General features: G+C 40.4%; 1 protein-coding gene across 1 annotated transcript; it reads right to left on the minus strand.

Annotated features, from left to right (window-relative positions):
• Positions 1–1,620: 1,620 nt before the first annotated feature.
• TATDN3 (TatD DNase domain containing 3) lies at positions 1,621–20,383 on the minus strand (the record flags this gene model as incomplete). Its single annotated transcript, XM_041749936.1, has 10 exons — positions 1,621–2,392; positions 3,177–3,257; positions 10,427–10,539; positions 12,630–12,685; positions 12,851–12,960; positions 14,198–14,260; positions 16,958–17,042; positions 17,243–17,316; positions 18,194–18,226; positions 20,258–20,383. Coding segments are annotated over 10 exons (885 nt in total), but the record flags the coding sequence as incomplete, so codon positions are not given.
• Positions 20,384–20,429: the final 46 nt, after the last annotated feature.

Below are 20,429 nucleotides of genomic sequence, written 5' to 3' on the forward strand. Positions count from 1 at the left end.
AGGCAGGTGCTAAACCGCTGAGCCACCCAGGGATCCCCCACTTTCTGCTTTTATATGCAATGCATGGTTCTCTGTATTTATTAAACTATTAACTTGGGAAATGTTATTTGCACCAGTTTTAACATGCAAGGTATAAATACTACTCAGGTTGTTCATGTATTATAAGGGTGCTCACCAAAGAAGTCATTGTTTTTGGACATGAGCTTGCTATGGAATTAGCCAAAAATAAGGAGGGCCTACTGGGAGGTTTTTGCCTGGAGCCTCATGTTTAAGCTTGTAACACTGATAATCCCTAAATTATCTCATTTTGGGATCCCTGGGTGGCTCAGCAGTTTGGCGCCTGCCTTCAGCCCAGGTTGTGATGCTGGAGTCCTGGGATGGGGTCCTGCATCAGCCTCCCTGCATGGAGCCTGCTTCTCTCTCTGCCTCTGTCTCTGCCTCTGTGTGTCTCTCATGAAAAAAAAAAAAAAATCTAATTTATTTCCACTCTATCTTTTTGAGTGACTTTGTAATTATTAGCACAGACTGTCATAATTTTATTTTTATTTTTATTCTTTTTTTTTTTTAAGATTTTATTTATTTATTCATGAGAGACACAGAGAGAAAGGGGCAGAGATACAGACAGAGGGAGAAGCAGGCTCCATGCAGGGAGCCCGATGTGGGACTCCATCCCAGGTCTCCAGGATCAGGCCCCAGACGGAAGGCGGTGCTAAACCACTGAGCCACCAGGGCTGCCCCAGACTGTCATAATTTTAAAAGGACAGTGAAGAAAAAATAAAATAAAAAGAACAGTGAGATTTGCTTGTGATTGGAAAGTTAAAGTCTAAAAAGCACAGACAGTTTCTGGAAACCATTTGTAAGTTAGTCAGATCCTGTAAATGAAATGTCAATTCATGCATGTCACTCCAAAATATTCAATCAAAAGTTCCAAAGAAAGAAAGGGCAAATAAAAAAATTCAACTCTGAAGTAGGAACGTAGCTCAAGCACCCAAAAACAAGACTCTTCTTTATTTTCAGTTTAGAAGAAGTATCTGGGAGAGAGGAAGGAAACGTGACAGCAAGAGATCAGTGGAGGATTATGAACTAGTAGGCAGGAGACAGAACTAGGAGCAAGGTGATCAAATGAGCCCTTGGTCACATAACAACAAAAGAAAAGAGTTGATATTCATTTTTATTTTTCAATTTATATTTATTTATTTTTATTTTTTTAAGATCTTATTTATTTATTCATGAGAGACAGAAAGAGAGGCAGAGACAGGCAGAGGGAGAAGCAGGCTCCATGCAAGGAGCTGGACATGGGACTTGATCCCGGGACTCCAGGGTCAGGCCCTGGGCTGAAGCAGGCGCTAAACCGCTGAGCCACCCAGGCTGCCCTCAATTTATTTATTTATTTAAAAAAGATTTTATTTATTCATGAGAGACACAGAGAGGGAGAGGCAGAGACACAGGCAGAGGAAGAAGCAGGCTCTTCATAAGGAGCCTAATGTGGGACTGGATCCCGGACGTGATCCCAAGATCACGCCCTGAGCCAGAGGCAGATGCTCAACTGCTGAGCCACTCAGGTGTCCAAGGTTTTTAAAACTTAAAATATAAAACTTAAAAATATAAAATATCACTGCATGCAAAAATAGATACATTTTAATAAAGCTATGTAGATTTTAAACATGCGACAAAATTCAGACTAGAACTTAAACTCAGTTTATTATTACCTAAACCTTGGGGCTTGGCATTTAACAATGACTGCACAAACCACTGGCCTCATAAGTCAAAATCTAGGATTGATACAAAAACCTATACATTTTCCTCTTAAGAAGCACTTCAAAGTACTAACAACTCAGTTTTACAAATCCAGAAAATAGATCTCTGACAGTGTAAGAAATGAGATGATTATCTTCTACATAAATCCTATGGTGGTAAAGGATCAAATGTTAGCTGTCCCAGTAGCGCTCATGTCTTACCTGGGGGAGCCTCCTTTGCCAGAAGAAATGGTTTCAGTTCATATGGTGGTTCTACTAAGTAGGGTAAGAAACAGTGGTGTTTCTCAATCTCCTGTTAGGACCCCATTAATTGAAGCACAAGGTAGAATCAGAACCCAGGGTTTCAGGATCCTAGCCTGGTTTTAGGAGAAATATTTCTCTAAAATTATAATCTTCATTATCCCTATATAATGGCTTCTTTGGTTCAGACTCTAACTCAGAACATTTCGTTCTCTCAAATGCTGTGACCTGCAGCAGATTTGATTTTGCAGCTACTTCTGGAGCAGTTGCTGAAGCTTGGGAAACAGTCTCAATGCATTCTGTGTTGTCACTTCTATAACTTCTTCTACTGAGATCCCCTTCACCTGGGCAATATATTCTGCTGAAATGGAAATGTTTTGGGGTTCATTTCGTACCTGAAACAGAACAAAGCAGAAAGTGAATGAGATATGACACTCAAGGGAAGCCATCTTGGAGACCACAGATAAAACAGAACAATGTGAGTTGGTAAAAACCAATGAGTTGGTTTTTGTTGTTTTAATGTAATGTTAGGGGAGGCAAGCAGGAAAGGCAGAGAAGGCCCTGAAGTTCAGCTTGAGAGCTACAGCCACAATGCTGTAAGTCAGTATTTCTCTTGAGAAGAGCCCTGGCATATTACCATTGAAGTTCTGGCACCTAGCATATGAAGCAGCCTGCAGGTGGTGACACTTGGTGATCTGCCTGCCTGACCTGATGGATTTTTTTTTTTTTTTTTTTTTTAGATTTTATTTATTTATTTGAGAGAAAGAGAGAGAGAGAGAGAACACAAGCAGAGGGAAAGGGAGAGGGAGAAGCAGATTCCCCATTCAGCAAGGAGTCCAACAAGGGACTCAATCTCACAATCCTGAGATCATGACCCGAGCTGAAGGCAAACACTTAACCGACTAAGCCAGCCAGGTGCCTCCAGAGACAGGATTTGAACCCAGGTCTTTCTGACTTAGACACAGAGCTTTTTCACTATACTGTCCTGGCTCTCATTATTATGTAAATTAAGACCTGGCCAATATCTGGTAATATTTGCTGGAGCACAACAGCTATATGATGAATAAAACCTCTTAACCAAGCTTTAAAATAGGATTCCACTGTATTACACAGCTAAACTGAAAATAGCTCAAAAGAAAGATACAATCTAAATAATGCAGGAATTAGATAATCACTTACCTGTTTTTCTGGTCCTAGTGCAGGTGAATCTGTTTCTAAGCAAATTGAAGTTAAAGGCAACTGTTTCACAAGTTTCTGCTTCTTAGAGAAAAGAGAAAGCCAGTCAGTTTAAAACATGAGACATAAAGATAAAAAAAGTTGCGTTAAACCCATGTACCAATGCAAACTACTCTGTAGGAACCTAAAATTCATGCTTTCATATTCAATTGACTACATACATTACTAAATGCTCACCGCAATAAATGTAGTTGCCATCTGTCACCATACAGGATTATTACAGTACTACTGAATATATTCCCTATGCTGTACTTTTCAACACCAAAACTTATTTTGTAACTGAAAAGTTTGTACCTCTTAATAACCCCCTTCACCTATTTTGCCCATTTCCTCACCCTCTTTCCTCTGGCAACCACCACTTTGTTCTCTTATGAGTCTGTTTGATTTTGTTTGTTCATTTGTTTAGTTTTTTAGATTCCACATATAAGTAAAATCATATGATACTTGATTCACTTAGCATAATACTCTTTTGGTCCACCCATTTTGTTGCAAATAGCAATATTTCATTCTTTTTTATGTCTGAATACTAAAGCATTGTTTATAACAGTGAAAAACTAGAAATGACTTAACCTTTGCTTCAGATAATGATTAAATAAATTATGTTACGGAACGCCTGGGTGGCTCAGTGGTTTAGTGCCTGCCTTTGGCCCAGGGCATGATCCTGGGGTCCCAGGATCAAGTCCCACAACGGGCTCCCTGCGTGGAGCCTGCTCCTCCCTCTGCCTATGTCTCTGCCTCTCTCTCTCTGTGTCTCTCATGAATAAATAAAATCTTTAAAAAAAATAAATTATGTTACATCCACATTGTGGAGTATTATGCAATCACTTTATTTTTAAAAAAATTTTTTTTAAAAATATTTTTATTTATTCACAAGACACACACACACACACACACAGAGAGAGAGAGAGAGAGAGGGAGAGAGAGAGAGAGAGAGAGAGGCAGAGACACAGGCAGAGGGAGAAGCAGGCTCCATGCAGGGAGCCTGACATGGGACTCGATCCTGGGTCTCCAGGATCTTGCTCTGGGCCGAAGCAGGCTCTAAACCGCTGAGCCACCCAGGGGTCCCTATGCAGTCACTTCAAAGATGAGGTGGATCCATACTTAGAGACACAAGCAGATATCCACAAGTTCTCATAAGTATTTGGAAATTGAGCAAAACACTTTGAAATAATCACTATGGTCAGAGAGGAAGTCATAAGTTAAATTAGAAAATATTTCAAACTGAAAGAAAGTGAAAATACACCATCAATCAAAAATCTGTGGATTCTAACTACTAGAACTGGCTAGAGCTAATGCAACTATAGCATTAAAGGTTTACATTAGAAAATAAGAAAGATTTTATTTATTTTTAAAGATTTTATGTATTTATTTGAGAGAGAGACAGAGTGAGAAAGGGCATGAGTGGGGGGAGGTGCAGAGGGAGAGGGAAAAGCTGACTCTCCAGTGAGCAGGAACCTGGACCAACTGTTGGGCCCAATCTCAGGGCTCGATCCCAGGACCTGAGCTGAAGGCAGATGCTTAACTGACAGAGCCATCCAGGCGCCCCTCAAAATAGGAAAGACTTTTTTTTTTTAAAGATTGTATTTATTTATTTTGAGAGAGAGTGAGCTTGCCAAGGGAGTAGGGGTGTGTGGCGTGGTGAGGGAGAAGCAGCTTCCAGCTGAGGAGGGAATCCCCACATAGGGCTTGATCCCAGGATGCTGGGATCATGATCTGAGTTGAAGGCAGATGCTCAACTGAGCCATCCAAGCACCCCAAAAAAGATTTTAAATAAATAACCTAGGGCAGCCCCGGGTGGCTCAGCAGTTTAGTGCCGTCTTCAGCCCAGGGTGTGATCCCTGGAGACCTGGGAACGAAGTCCCACGTCGGGTTCCCTGCATAGAGCCTGCTTCTCCCTCTGCCTGTGTCTCTGCCACTCTCTCTCTCTCTCATGAATAAATAAATAAAATAAAAAAAAATAATCTAAAGTTCTACCTTAAACTATAAAATGAAACTATAAAAAGGATAATATATAGGCACACCTTGTTTCACTGCGTTTCAAAGATACTGATGTGTTTCTCTGTTTTGTTTTGTTTTACAAATTGAAGGTTTGTGGCAACCCTGAATTGAGCAAGTCTGTAGGCACTATTTTTCCAACAGCATTTGCTCATTTCCTGTCTCCTTATCACATTTCAGTAATTCTTGCAATATTTCAAATGTTTCATTGTTTCTATTTCATTGTCACTCTATTTGTTATGCTGATCCATAATCAGTGATCTTTGATGCTGCTACTGTGATTGTTTTGTAGCACCATGAACTGCGCCCATAAAAGATGGTAAACTTTTTTTTTTTAAACATTTTGTTTATTTATTCATAGAGACACACACAGAGAGAGAGGCAGAGACACAGGCAGAGGGAGAAGCAGGGTCCTTGCAGGGAGCCTGATGTGGGACTCGATCCCGGGTCTCCAGGATCACACCCTGGGCTGGAGGCGGCGCTAGACCCACTGAGCCACCAGGGCTGCCCCAAGATGGTAAATTTAATGGATAAAAATTGAGTGTGTTCTGACTGTTCCATCCACCAGCCATTTCCTTGTCTCTCTCCCTTTCCTACTGAGACACACAATACTGAAATTAAGCCAACTAATAACACTACAATGGCCTCTAAGTGTTCAAGGGAAAGGAAGAATCATATATATCTCATTTTGAATCAAAAGCTAGAAATGATTAAGCCTGGTTAAAAAAAAAAAAAAAAGATAAGCTGTAAGTGAGACCTCTTGGGCCAGTTTGCTGCGTTGTGAATACAAAGAAGTTCTTGAAGGAAATGAAAAGAGCTGCTTCAGTGAACACACAGACAATAAAGCAAAACAGCTTTATTACTGATATGGAGAAAGTCTGAGTGGTCTGGAATGAAGATCAAACCAGCCACAACCTTCCCTTAAGCCAAAGCCCAATCCAGAACAAAGTCCTTCAACTCTATGCAGGCTGAGAGAGGTGAGGAAGCTACAGAAGAAGAGCTTGAAGCTAGCAGAGGTTGGTTCATGAGATTTACAGAAAGAAGCCATCTCCATAACATCAAAGTGCAACGTGGAACACCAAGTGCTGATGTAGTAGCTGCACCAAGTGACCCAGAAGATCTAGCTAAGAGAATTCATGAAGGTGGCTATGCTAAACAACACTTTTTCAATGTAGACAGAACCACTTTATTGGATGAAAATGCCATCTAGGACTTTCATACCTAAAGAGAAAAAGTCTATGTCTGCCTTCAAAACTTCAAAGGGGAGGCTGACTCTCTTGTTAGGTGCTAATGCAGCTGGTTGACTTTAAGCTGAAGCCAATGTTTACTCACCATTTCAAAACTCCTAGGGCCCTTACAAATAATGCTAAACTTATTATGCTTGTGCTCTATAAATGGAACAATAAAGCTCGGATGCAGCCACATCTGTTTACAATATGATTTGATAAATATTAAGTCCCCTGTTCAGACAAAAAAAATTCCTTCGAAATTATTACTGCTCATTGACAACACACCTAGTCATCCAAGGGCGCTGACGGAGATGTATAGAGAGTAACGTTGGGGATCCCTGGGTGGCGCAGCGGTTTGGCGCCTGCCTTTGGCCCAGGGCACGATCCTGGAGACCCAGGATCGAATCCCGCATCGGGCTCCCGGTGCATGGAGCCTGCTTCTCCCTCTGCCTGTGTCTCTGCCTCTCTCTCTCTCTCTGTGACTATCATTAATAAATAATAATAAAAAAAAATTTAAATAAAAAAAAAAATAAATTTCAAAAAAAAAAAAAAGAGAGAGTAACGTTGTTTTTGTGCTTGCTAACACAACATCCATTCTGCAGTCTGTAGATCAAGGAATAACCTCGACTTTCAAGTCTTATTGTGAGAAATACATTTTGTGAGGCTACAGTTAGTATCACATAGATAGTGTTTCCTCGGATGGATCTGGGCAAAGTAAACTGAAAACCTTCTGGAAAGGATTTACCATTCTAGATGCCATTAGGAACATTTGTAAGTCACAGGAAGAGGTCCAAATATCAACAGTAACAGGAGTTTGGAAGAGGTGATTCCAACTCTCCTAGACTTTGAAGGGTTCAAGACTTCAGTCAGGAAAGTAACTACAGATGTGGTAGAAATAGTAAGAGAACTGGATTAAGAAGTGGAGCCTGGGGCAGCCCAGGTGGCTCAGTGGTCTAGCGCCGCCTTCAGCCCAGGGTGTGATCCTGGAGACCCAGGATCGAGTCCCACATCAGGCTTCCTGCATGGAGCCTGTTTCTCCCTCTGCCTGTGTCTCTGCCTCTCTCTCTCTCTCAGTGTCTCTCATGAATAAACAAAATCTTAAAAAAAAAAAAAAAAAAAGTGGAACCTGAAGATGTGAATAAACTGTTGCAATTTCACAATAAAATTTGAATGAATGAGATGTCATTTCCTATGTGTGTGCAAAGAAAGTAGTTTCTTGAGATACAATCTACTCCTGGTGAAGATGCAGTGAAGATTGTTGAAATAACAAAATATTTAGAATATTATATAAACTTAGTTGATAAAGCAGTGACAGGGTTTAAAAGGACTGACTCCAATTTTGAATGTTCTGTAGCCAAAATGCTATCAAGGAGCATCACATGCTACAGAGAAATCATTCATGAAAGGAAGAATCGGGTAGCCCTGGTGGCGCAGCGGTTTAGCGCCGCCTGCAGCCCAGGGCGTGATCTGGAGACCCTTGATCAAGTCCCACATCAGGCTCTCTGCATGGAGCCTGCTTCTCCCTCTGCCTGTGTTTCTGTCTCTCTCTCTCTCTCTCTGCATCTCTATGAATAAATAAATAAAATCTTAAAAAAGAAAAAAAAGGAAGAGTCAATGGATGCTGCAAACTTCATCGTTGTCTTATTTTAAGAAATTGCCCCCCAAAAAAAGAAAGAAAAAAAAGAAATTGCCACAGCCACCCTAGCTTTTTTCAACCACCACCCTGAACAGTCAGCAACCATCAGCATTGAAGCATGACATCCACCAGCAAAAAGATTATGATTCACTGAAAACTCAGATGATGGTTAGCATTTTTTAATAATAAAATACATGTATTTATTTAAAATTATCTATTTGAGAGAGAGTGAGCACATACCAGCTGAGAGGGGCAGACGGAGAGAGAGAAAGAATGTGAAGCAGACTCAGTACTGAGTATGGAGCCCCAAAAAGGGCCAGATCCCATGACCATGAGACCATGACCTGACTGAAATCGAGTCGGGGGCAGCCCCGGTGGCGCCGCGGTTTGGTGCCACCTGCAGCCCGGGGTGTGATCCTGGTGACCTGGGATCGAGTCCCACATCGGGCTCCTTGCATGGAGCCTGCTTCTCCTTCTGCCTGTGTCTCTGACTCTCTCTCTCTCTCTCTGTGTCTCTCATGAATAAGTAAAATCTTAAAAAAAAAAAAAAAAAGAGAAATCAAAAGTTGGGACACTTAACTGACTGAGCCACCTAGTGCCCCACAATAAAAACTTTTAAATTAAGGTATGTACATTGTTTTTTAGACACAGTGCTATTGCACACTTAATAGACTACAGTATAGGTATGCACTGGGAAACCAAAAAACTCATCTGATTTGCTTTACAGTGATATTTGCTTTGTTGCAGCACTGTGGAACTGAACTCGTACCATCACTGAGGTATGTCTGGATCATGACCAAGCAGAATTTACCCAAAAAATACAAGGTTGGTTCAACATTAGAAAATCAATCAAGGGATCCCTGGGTGGCGCAGCGGCTTGGCGCCTGCCTTTGGCTCAGGGCGCGATCCTGGAGACCCGGGATCGAATCCCACATCGGGCTCCCGGTGCATGAAGCCTGCTTCTCCCTCTGCCTGTGTCTCTGCCTCTCTCTCTCTCTGTGACTATCATAAATAAATAAAAATTAAAAAAAAAAAAAAAAAAGAAAATCAATCAATACAGTTTACAGGCCAAGAAAATAAAACAAATATGATCATCTCAGTAGAGGCAGCACAAACATTTGGCAAACAAAAAATGGAAATTAGGTTGATAGAAATAAAGTTTCTTTAAAAAGAGCCTGGGTGGCTCAGTGGTTGAGCATCTGCCTTTGGCTCAGGACATGATCCTAGTCTAGGGACAGAGTCCCACATCGGGCTCCCAGGAGGAAGCTGCTTCTCCTGCCTCTCCCTATGTCTCTGTCTCTCTCTCTCTGTGTCTCTCATGAATAAAAAGAATATTAAAACAATAAATAAATAAAAAGAAAAAAAAACTTGACAACATCCAATATATATTTTTTTTAGATTTACTTATTTGAAAGAGAGAGGGACAGTGTGAGTGGGAGGGGAAGAGGAAGAAGGAAAGAGAGAGAGAAGCTTTTTATTTTTTTTATTTTGTATTTTTTTTGAGAGAGAGAATCTTGAGCAGATTCCCTGCTGAGCACAGAACCTGATGCAGGGCTCAATCCCACCACCCGGAGACCATGACCTAAGCTGAAACCAAAAGTTGGATGCTTAACCAACTGAGCCACCTAGGCCCCCCCATATATTTGTCTTTTTAGTTGGTGAGCTGTAACAGTGTTTTATAAATTCTGGATACTAGACTCTTATCAGATATAATTTGCAAATGCCTTTTCTCATTCTGTGGGTTATCTTTTCATTTTCTTGATAGTGTCTTTGAAGCATAAAAGTTCAAAAGATGGGGATGCTTGGGTGGCTCAGCAGTTGAGCGTCTGCCTTTGGCTTAGGGTGTGATCCCAGAGTTCAGGGATCGATTCCCACATTGGGCTCTCTGTGGGGAGCCTACTTCTCCCTCTGCCTGTGTCTCTGCCTTCTGTGTCTCAAATAAATAAATAAATAAATAAATAAATAAATAAATAAAATCTTAAAAAAAATTAAAGTTGAAAAGTTGTTTTATTGTGGAAGTTTTAAGTTTTGATGATGTCCAATTTATCTATTTTTTTTCTTTGGTTGCTTGTGCTTTTGATATCATATCTAAGAAGCCACTGCTATTTCAAGGTTACAATATTTCAATCTGTTTTCTTCTAATAGTTTTATAAATTTTAGCTCTTATATTTAGGTCTTTGATCCATTTTTGAGTTAATTTTCATGTAAGTGTGAGGTAGGGACCTAGGATTAATTTTTGTAATGTAACTGGAATAGTATTAAAAGTGTGTAACATAAGCTCATATTTGTATTTCACAAAGCATACAATGAGGCTTAGTTAAGCAATTCCTTACCTGTCCACTTCTTATAACAGAAGGAGGAATTGAGAAGAAGTACCCAGCTTTTACTCCTTCCATGGCTACAGATGGCCGACCATCAAATGCATGCAGAAGCACTTTGTCAGCACCTATTTAAAGAAAAAAATCTTTAAAAAAAAAGAAAAAAATTTCTTATACCATCAAACCTTTTCTAAAAGTTTATAAACTGTCAAATTATTGTTCCTACCAGGTTTTTAAGCAGTGAATTATCCTTAATAATAATGCTAGTGGGGCAGCCCCGGTGGCTCAGCGGTTTAGTGCCGCCTTCAGCCTAGGGCGTGATCCTGGAGACCTGGGACTGAGTCCCACGTCAGGCTCCCTGCGTGGAGCCTGTTTCTCCCTCTGCCTATGTCTCTGCCTCTCTCTCTCTCTGTGTCTCTCATGAATAAATAAATAAAATCTTAAAAAAAATAATAATGCTAGTGAAAGAAGAAACAGGATGCTCAATGATTCAGAGACTCAATAATCAGGGCAGGCTTCACAGTCACCTCCAGTTCTTACCGGATAGCTGCTCAGTAATCATAAAAATCATATTCTCAGTAATTCCAGTGATTCTCATCACTGAGAAACACACTGCTTTCTAGTTGCAATTACATTTACTTTACTATTTGATACTGTTTTTTTCAAATGGTAGGTGTGATCATTAATGGGTTACAGTCATAAATGAATTATGAAATCAATTTAGTGGGTCACAACCTACCAGCATATGCTTATATGTATGTGTGTCTGCATATATGTATGTGCACATATTTATATATGCCTACCTGAACATACACATAGATAATACTGCTTCTCAAACCTGGTCAGATTTCTTCTTTTTTTTTTTTTAATTTTTATTTATTTATGATAGTCACAGAGAGAGAGAGAGAGAGGCAGAGACACAGGCAGAGGGAGAAGCAGGCTTCATGCACCGGGAGCCCGATGTGGGATTCGATCCCGGGTCTCCAGGATCGTGCCTTGGGCCAAAGGCAGGCGCCAAACCGCTGCGCCACCCAGGGATCCCTTTGGTCAGATTTCTGTATGTATATATACTAAGTCTCAAAATAACCTCTTACTACCAAAAAAATACATATGTGTATATATTGCAACTCAAAGTATATTTCTTACTGTGGATGACACTTTAAAAAGTCTGAAAAGTAGTAAGATATGTTTTTACTTTAGAGCAACTGATCAAGATGACTATATTTTAGGTATGATGGCCACAACCTGCATAATAACATTTTCTGAAGCAGCAGCCAGAAAACATGCAAGACAGTAAGTAACCCATCTCTGGTTTGTTTTTTCCTCCCATTAATCAGGTGGTTAAGCTGATTAAAAAATTGGAGCTGTTGGGACACCTGGGTGACTCAGAGGGTTAGCATCTGCCTTCAGCCCACAGCGTGATCCTGGAGTCCCGAGATCGAGTCCCACATCTGGTTCTCTGCATGAAGCCTGCTTGTCTCTCTGCTTGTGTCTCTGCCTCTCTCTCTGTGTCCCTCATGAATAAATAAAATCTTAAAAAAATAAAAAATAAAAATAAATCGACGGCTCCGATTTTTTTTTTTAAGATTTTATTTATTTATTCATGAGAGAGACATACAGAGAGGCAGAGACACAGGCAGAGGGCGAGAAGCAGGCTCCATGCAGGAGCCCAACGCAGGACTCGATCCTGTAACTCTGGGATCACACCCCGAGCCACCAGCTGTCCCTATTTTTTTTATTTTTTAATTTTTATTTAATTTTTTAAAAATGGGTTTTGTTTTGTTTTTAGATTTTATTTATTTATTCATGAAAGACACACAGAGAGAAAGGCAGAGACATAGGCAGAGGGAGAAGCAGGCTCCATGCAGGGAGCCAATGTGGGACTCGATCCCTGAACTCCAGGATCACACCATGAGTGGAAGGTAGAAGTGCTTAACTGCTGAGCCACCCAGGCGTCCCGGAGCTGTTGATTTTTAAATTAAGGAATATAAATTATTTGATCCAATTTTTCATTTGCTTTACGCTGGCCTTCTAAAGATCATCAAAACACTTGAAAGTAGGCTGACTTACAAAATCACCTTAGTTGATTTACACCTGCACCCTTGCCCCATTCCCTTCCCTTTTAGAAATCAAATTGAAACATGGTTTATTCTATGAGAAAATGGAGTGGAACCATCAAACTTAAATATTAGGCCCATTCTTTTCAGAACCTAAATACCTTGCTCATTTAAGAGGCTGATGGTGGGTCTTCCAGCAGAGCGTGAGTGAACATTTCTGTTTAACAACAAAAAAATTCCTTTTAGGTTCTTAATCTGAAAGCATTATTTCTGTTCTATTAAAGTAATTCAGAGAAAAAGAAATGCAGAGCTCCATATTAGGAGAGCCATTAATTTGTTCTATAGCTATTAATATAAAAAGAAGATTGATTAATTAACCTACAAAGGCAAATTTAATCTCTTGGCTAACTGGACCTGTTGGATTAGGACTTGTCGTTGCTCTTCCTTCTGCTCATCAGTGCCAGCAAATCTGGGGGAGAAATCTAGTCCCACCTGTAGTAGAAAAATATAACAGATTTACATGTTTATGGCTCAATAAATTCAAAAGACATACTATGGAGCAGTGCTGTCCTAGAGAAATATGATAGGAGCCATACATGCATGCCACATATATAACTTTATATTTTCTAGTAGCCACATTAAAAACACTAACAAGAATCAGGTGAAATTAATTTTAATGATGTATTTTATTTAATCCATACATCCAAATCATCATTATTATTATATAGTAATATTATTTCAACACAAAATCAATATAAAAATGATTGCATTATTTATTTTCTCTTTTTTTTTGGGTACTAAGACTTTGAAATCCTGTGTGTTTTATATTTATAGCATATCTCATTTTGGACCAGTCACATTTCAAGTGCTGAACAGCTGTATGTGGTTACTACATTGGACAGTGAAGATTATAAATGACTGTTTTCTTTGATACTATTTTGGCAGATATTGCTATGGTCTATATTCTAAATTTAAGTGTTATCTTTTGTATTTGATTAAAAGTGGAGTTTATTATAAGTGATAAAAATGTTTTACAACTATATATTAAATAAAAAATGTTTATTACAAATTCTAGCCTATTTTTAAAAAAATACTTAATTTATTTATTAGGTAAGCATTATGTGCAGTGTGGGGTTGCAACTTAGAACCCTGAGATCAAGAGTCACATGCTCCAGCAACTAAGCCAGCCAGGCACCCCAACAAATTCTAGCCTATTTTTTTTTTTTTTTAAAGACTTTATTTACTTAACATGAGAAACAGAGAGAAAGAGAGGCAGAGACATGGGCAGAGGGAGAAGCAGGCTCCATGCATGGAGCCTGACGTGGGACTCGATTCTGGGTCCCCAGGATCACGCCTTGGGCTGAAGGCGGTGCTAAACTGCTGAGCCACCCAGGCTGCCCATGCCTACTTAGTGTAAGTTTGTACATACTACGTTAACTAACTACAGAGATGACTCTATTTAAGAAAAGGGAAAAAAAAGAACAAAGTACACAGAAATGCTAATAAAGTAGTTTTCTTCCATTAACATAAGTCTATGGTGGGGCTTTCTATTTTTTGTCTCCAAGTGCTTTTGCTTCTTGAGGAAATACTGACAAATTATTATCCAGCTAAATGAGGTGAATATAATTATCTAAGTCAGTTATAATCACCAATAGTGAACTGAAGATTATATTTATATATCATATGAAAGTCTAGATTAGAAGTCATTTGATCAGCTATTTGATGTTACCTCTCCAATTGCCAACAATTGATCCTTATAATTCTCCATAATGGGCAAAGCTACATCCAAATCCTGGGAGAAAAAAAAGGTAAATTTGTTTAAACAGAAGGGTAAGGGAACTGATACTTTAGATAACACTTTTATATGCTAGGCATTATACTATACTGGATCCTTTACATACATTCAATACCTTTAACCAGTTGAAGAAGTAGTGATAGTCATCCTTCTGTAACAGTGAGTCCTATTTGGAAATTTGAGTAGAAACATCTCATATGGACCCCTGGGGGGCTCAGCGGTTGAGTGTCTGCCTTCGGCTCAGGGTGTGATTCCAGGTCTGGGGATCAAGTCCTGCACTGGGCTCCCTGTGAGGAGCCTGCTTCTCCCTCTTGCCTATGTTTCTGTCTCTCTTTCTGTGTGTCTCTCATGAATAAATAAAATCTTCAAAAAAAAAAAAAAAAAAAGAAGTTCCCACTTAAACACTACCTAATATTTAGGAGGAATTTCCTAACATGTAGGACTGATTTGGATTTCCTCCTGGAATAGGTGACCAAGAGAAAAGAAAGCCAACAGGTAGTCACCTTTGTAACTCAGCTTTCTGGGAGTGCACTGTGTTATGTCCTCCTCTTAGGATGCTAATGGTTTTTAAGTTTTTTAATAGCAATAATCTCATACATCCTCTTCACTATTTTCACTGATTCCTTTTGTCTTTATAATCCTGCTTAGCCTATTTTTGTCCTAACAATTCAAGAGTGTAAACATTAATTATCACAAATATGCTTGTTTGTCAACTATTGAAGTAACTACCATTAGTTTCCATGATATTACTATTTCCACTTAAAGAGAATTCACTCTGTGAGGGTTCCCTTGTAAGATAAGGCAAAGACAAATATATGGAAAGTTTGCTTCTAGGTATCTTTTAAACTACTTTGAGGGTTTTAGTCTTAGGATATGTAAATTGTTAAGAATGTCTATTGTGGATAATCAGAACAAAGAAGAATTAAGAAAAAGGAGGTAAAACAGAAGCAGCAGGAGATTTTAGAATTATGCTTCTGGACACAGAAAAACCAACATCCACAATCCCTATCACATTATCTTTCGTCTTTAAAGCACTGGGTACTATCTAAAGTTTACCTGTTCTTGTAACTAATTGTTGATTGTCTGTCTGCCCCCAACTAGAATCTAGCTTCCATGAGAGGGATTTCCCTCTATAGTGCTTAGAGCAGTGCTTAGAATTCAGTAGGCGCTCACTAAACACTTGCTGACTAACTATTCATTCATGAGAGACACAGAGAGGCAGAGACACAGGCAGAGGGAGAAGCAGGCTCCATGCAGGGAGCCCGACGTGGGACTCGATTCCGGGTCTCCAGGATCACACCCTGAGCCAAAGGCAGATGCTAAACCTCTGAGCCGCCCGGGATCCCCTTGCTGACTAACTAAATGAATGCCTATTCATATAAATCTCTATATAAATGAAAGAAATGCTGTCTTGCTATGATCCCCTACATTTTGAGAACCGTATCTCTCCGGCAATTTAGCTAATTTTATCATATTAGGAGAATAATTCAGGAAAACTACCAGGACAAATATTTATTTTTACCTGAAGTGAATTAAAAGCACTTTTGTTTCAAAATAGAGCTACCTGGGGTATTCTACTGTATGAATACAGATTCATTTTTATAAAATATGAAAGACCTTGTATTTTAATTTATTCATAGGCAACAAAGTCTTCACTTCTTCCAAATGGGGGTTGGCTATCAATCCCATTTTGTAATAAAAGTCTTAAGAAACTGTATCTTTCTGATTCTGAGTCAGGAGGCAAGTCTGAAATATGAGACATATTGGCTATTATGACTCAGTGAGATCTTATAGGTAGGATTTTTTTTTTTTTAGAGCTGGTATTAAAGCAGTGCAGTTTAATAGATCAAGAGCTTTCCTTTAGAGAGGGTTTAACGTTCAAGAAGATACTGTGTACTTGAACTCATCTGTCCCCTTAGGGTACTACATCTATAAATTTGTATCTTCCTTTTTCTAGATATTTTATCACTTTTTTTTGCCAAAGCAGTATGACGACATGGTAAAAAAGACGTGAAAACAAGTGACTCATAATTCTACTTGATCATTACAGCTAATGTTCTTTCTTTTTTTTTTTTTTTTTAAGGTTTTATTTATTTGAGAGAGAGAGAGAGAGAGAGAGAGAGAGAACGCACAAGAGAGCATGAGCTGAGGGAGAGGTAGAGGGAGAAGCAGACTACCCGTTGAGCAGGGAGGCCAATGCAGGGCTTGATCCCAGGACCCTGGGATCATGACCTGAGCCACAAGCAGATGCTTAACTAACTGAGCCAACCAGGCAACCCAGCTAATGTAATTTCTGTCTTTTTCTCTCTAGTCCTTTCCTCATTGAATGTATTTTTACACGGATGTTACAACTAGGGAGTAAACAATTTGGCATCCTGCTTTTCTCTCTGTATTACACTATAAACATTTTCCTCATTGCTACATAAAATAAACCTTATAGTTCTCATTTTCCATACATGCATTCAGTGCATACATATATTTAACACTCTACAAGTTAATTTTTTCCTTTATTTCCGAGCCTTGAGGCTATTTCTGTTTTTTTCTCTACTACAAATAATGCTGCAACAAACACCTTTGTGAAAGGTAGTATTTCCTTCTTCTGGATTATTGCCTTAAAATATAATCAGAAAGAGGAGCATTACTGAGTCAAAAGGTATCACTTTTTTAATGATTTTTGTTTTATACAACTTTTACCTTTAATGTGACACTTCTTTGGTCTCCTGGTGAGACTCCTTGAACAGGATGAACACCCAAGCATGGCAGGACAAAGCCCTTATACCTAAAAATGTACAACACATTAAGAAAGCAGGAATATTAAAGTACTAGACAATGTTACACTAAAGAACAAACATGAAAGAATTTTTTAGGGCTATGTTGATGTGATTTTCTTTAAAAATGGATGATCTTTGATAGTATAAATATGACCTACTAACTGCAACCTTATTAGCAACTCTTTAAATTCTTGATGAGAAGTAGCACCTTTCTGAAAGCTGCATAATCTTTTCAAATTCTCCTGAATGTTCAGCAACCATCACAAGAGCCATAACATTGGCCTGAAACAAAAATGAACAGAACAGTTAGAATCTCAAACAATCTACATCTAACATAACTGAAGAGAAATTTAAAGTCTTCTATACTTTAAGTTATTCTTGCTCACTTATACTCCATCAATATAACCATGATGGCTTTCACTGAGTACTTATTATGTTTCAGGCACTATGTTCAGTGAATATAAATATTACCTCATTACCTCAATCTACACAAACCCTATGAGGTAGGCATTGCTGTACTTCATCATATAGGTCGGGAAAGAGTTTTGGATGGAGTCAAATAACTTTCTCAAGATCATTATGCCTGTGTAATTCCAGAGCCCATGCTCCCAATTAAGCTGCCATATTGAATGATGGCTGTGTATGTAATAACGTATTGGCAACCATTTCTATCACTTTAAGGGAAGGCTACAAAATAATAAATAAAAATTAGTAACTTTTTTTCTGAAACAAATCAAAACGTCTTAGAAAACTTGTAATTTCTCCAAGATCGCTGGAATAATGCTCCTTTAGGAACTGACAGATAGATCAATCTGTTCCATGTAACTGGTAAGCACACTAGCTGTGAGGACAGGTTTTGGATTCAGACTATGTTGTCCGTATCATTTTACTAGCAGTGTATCTTCAGGTAAGTAAATCTCTAGTCCTGAATTTCCTTCTCTATCAAGTGGTAATGGTTGGCTATAAAATAGTAGCTTCTTCATACGGATGCTGCCAAACATTAAATGAGATAACGAACAGATAGGGCTTAGCTCAGCCTGGCATATACTATACAGTTAATTAATGCTACTTATTATTAACAAAGCAAGATAAGCATAGTGTATCTAAATTTCAAGCTGTTCTACCTTGAAACAGAGGGCAACTATAGATATTGACTTACGTTCTTGGCTTTCTCCAACACATCATCCAGATCCTAAAATGAGCATAAGTAATCACAATTATTTTAGATGAATAAGTAACTGCTCTTTGGAAGTGTCTATCAACGTAGTCAAGGAGCCATAAAGAATGACAACAATGGCAAGGAACAATGTGATAGAATGTGAAGAGCTACACTGACTCGCTTTGCTTACTCTTCCTTTCTCTCACTAAAATCTGGCTTTTCTTCCTACTCCACTAAAACAGAAACTGTTATTGTAAATTATATAAAGGACATTTCTCTGTCCTCCTCTTACTCTATCCATCAGGAGCATTAAGAAGTCCTCACCCGTTCACTCCTTTCCTGAAATACTTCCCACTCTTGGCTTCTGCAATACCCCTCTCCTGCAAACACCACCCTCCACTAGCTGCTAATTCCAGTCTCCTTAGCTGGCTCTCTCCTCCATCAGATTTCAGGACCCTGTGCTCCTCTCTCCCTACACACCCCAGGTGATCTCATCCACAGGTTTTAATACCATCATTATGCTAATGAGTCCCCAGTTTTGATCTCCAGCCTAGAATTCTCTCCTAAGCCCAAGACTGATGTTTAAAAATGAATACAGGGCATTTCCACTTGGATGGATATTAGGCTTAAACATGTACTAAACACAGCTGTCTCTACAAACCTATTCCTTTTATCTGCCCTCCCCAGTCTCAATCTTCCCTCCTCTCAGTAAACAGCACCACCATCCTCCCTACAGCATGATGTCCTTTTTTTCCTTCCCTCTCCACATCCAATTTCTTACCCCATACCATTGAGTCTATCTCTAAAACACACAGTGAGGGCAGCCCGGGTGGCTCAGTGGTTTAGCGCCGCCTTTGGCCTAGGGCGTGATCCTGGAGACCTGGGATCGAGTCCCATGTCAGGCTCCCTGCACGGAGCCTGCTTCTCCCTCTGCTTGTGTCTCTCCCCCCACTCCCCCCCCATGAATAAATAAATATTTAAAAAAACACACACACTGAATCCATCCGCTTTTCTCAAACTCCCCTGCAACCACCATCACCTCCTGTCTACATACAGCAAAAGCCTCCAAATTGGTTTTCTAAGGTCTACATTTGCTCTCCAACAGCAAAATGGTTTGTTTGGTTTTTTTTTAAAGAATTTATTTATTTATTCATGAGCGAGAATACACACACAGAGAGAGAGAGAGGCAGAGACACAGGCAGAGGGAGAAGCAGGCTCCATGCAGGGAGCCGAATGCCGGACTTGATCCCAGGTCTCCAGGATCACGCCCTGGACCCAAGGCAGATGCTCAATCACTGAGCCACCCAGGTGTCCCGCAAAATGGTTTTTAAGCCGAAATCATATCTTGTCGCTCTCCCTTAAACAAGCAAACAGAAAAAAAAACCTTTTACTGGATTCACACTGTCCTTACCTACCTCACCTACCCCCTGCAAACCTCTAGTCAAGGGCTCCCTCTCCAGCTCATCAGGCTCCAGCTAGCCAAATCCCACGCTGTCTGGAGTCTGCAAGTCACCCACCATCTCGCCCGGCTGGCCCTTTGCCCTTCCAGTTCCAGCTTCGGCGTCACCTCTGGAGAGGTTTTCCCCCTTGAGAGACTCTGCTCTTCATTGTCTAATACCAGCTCCAGGGTTTCCAGGGCAGCGCGTAAAGCACTTGGTTTTAAGTCTGATTTTGTGTGTCCTCCTCGGCCTGCTTCTGTCCCCCACGAGGCCCGGGGCGCACGGTGCGCGGCTAAAGCGCCCGAAAGCACACTTCTCCCGGGAAAAGTGGATGCTCGGCCAGGCCAGGCACCGATAGGCCGGTGGGGGGTGGGGAAACCCTCTCGGAAACGGGAAGGCCAAGTAAAAGCCGCGTAGAGATGGCGGGCTTCGCTCTTCAGGATCGGAAGGGAACATCGGGGTGACCGAGGTCATTAGGGAAGTTAGGAGCAAGTCACTCAGGGCCACGAGCTGGGGCCTGGGAGGATGCGAGGCCTGGTCCGAAGGGTAGAGAGAAAAAAATAACCTGGAGGGAAAGGACTGGGGGCCTCCCCGCTCCCGCAGGCCGGGCCTCGCCCTTACATACGCTGTCAAAGTCCGGGGCCGAGAGGTGGCAGTGACAGTCCACCGCCCCGCCGCCCGCCGCGCTCCACTCTCCCGGGAGCCGCAGCCGGAACGCTGCGGCTGCGGCGGCTCGCGTTTCCGGCCGGACGCGTGTTTCCCGCCCCCCTTCCCCCCGCCCCCCCCCAGCCCGCCCT

Source organism: Vulpes lagopus, chromosome 1, assembly GCF_018345385.1.
Source record: "Vulpes lagopus strain Blue_001 chromosome 1, ASM1834538v1, whole genome shotgun sequence".
NCBI classification, from domain to species: domain Eukaryota; kingdom Metazoa; phylum Chordata; class Mammalia; order Carnivora; family Canidae; genus Vulpes; species Vulpes lagopus.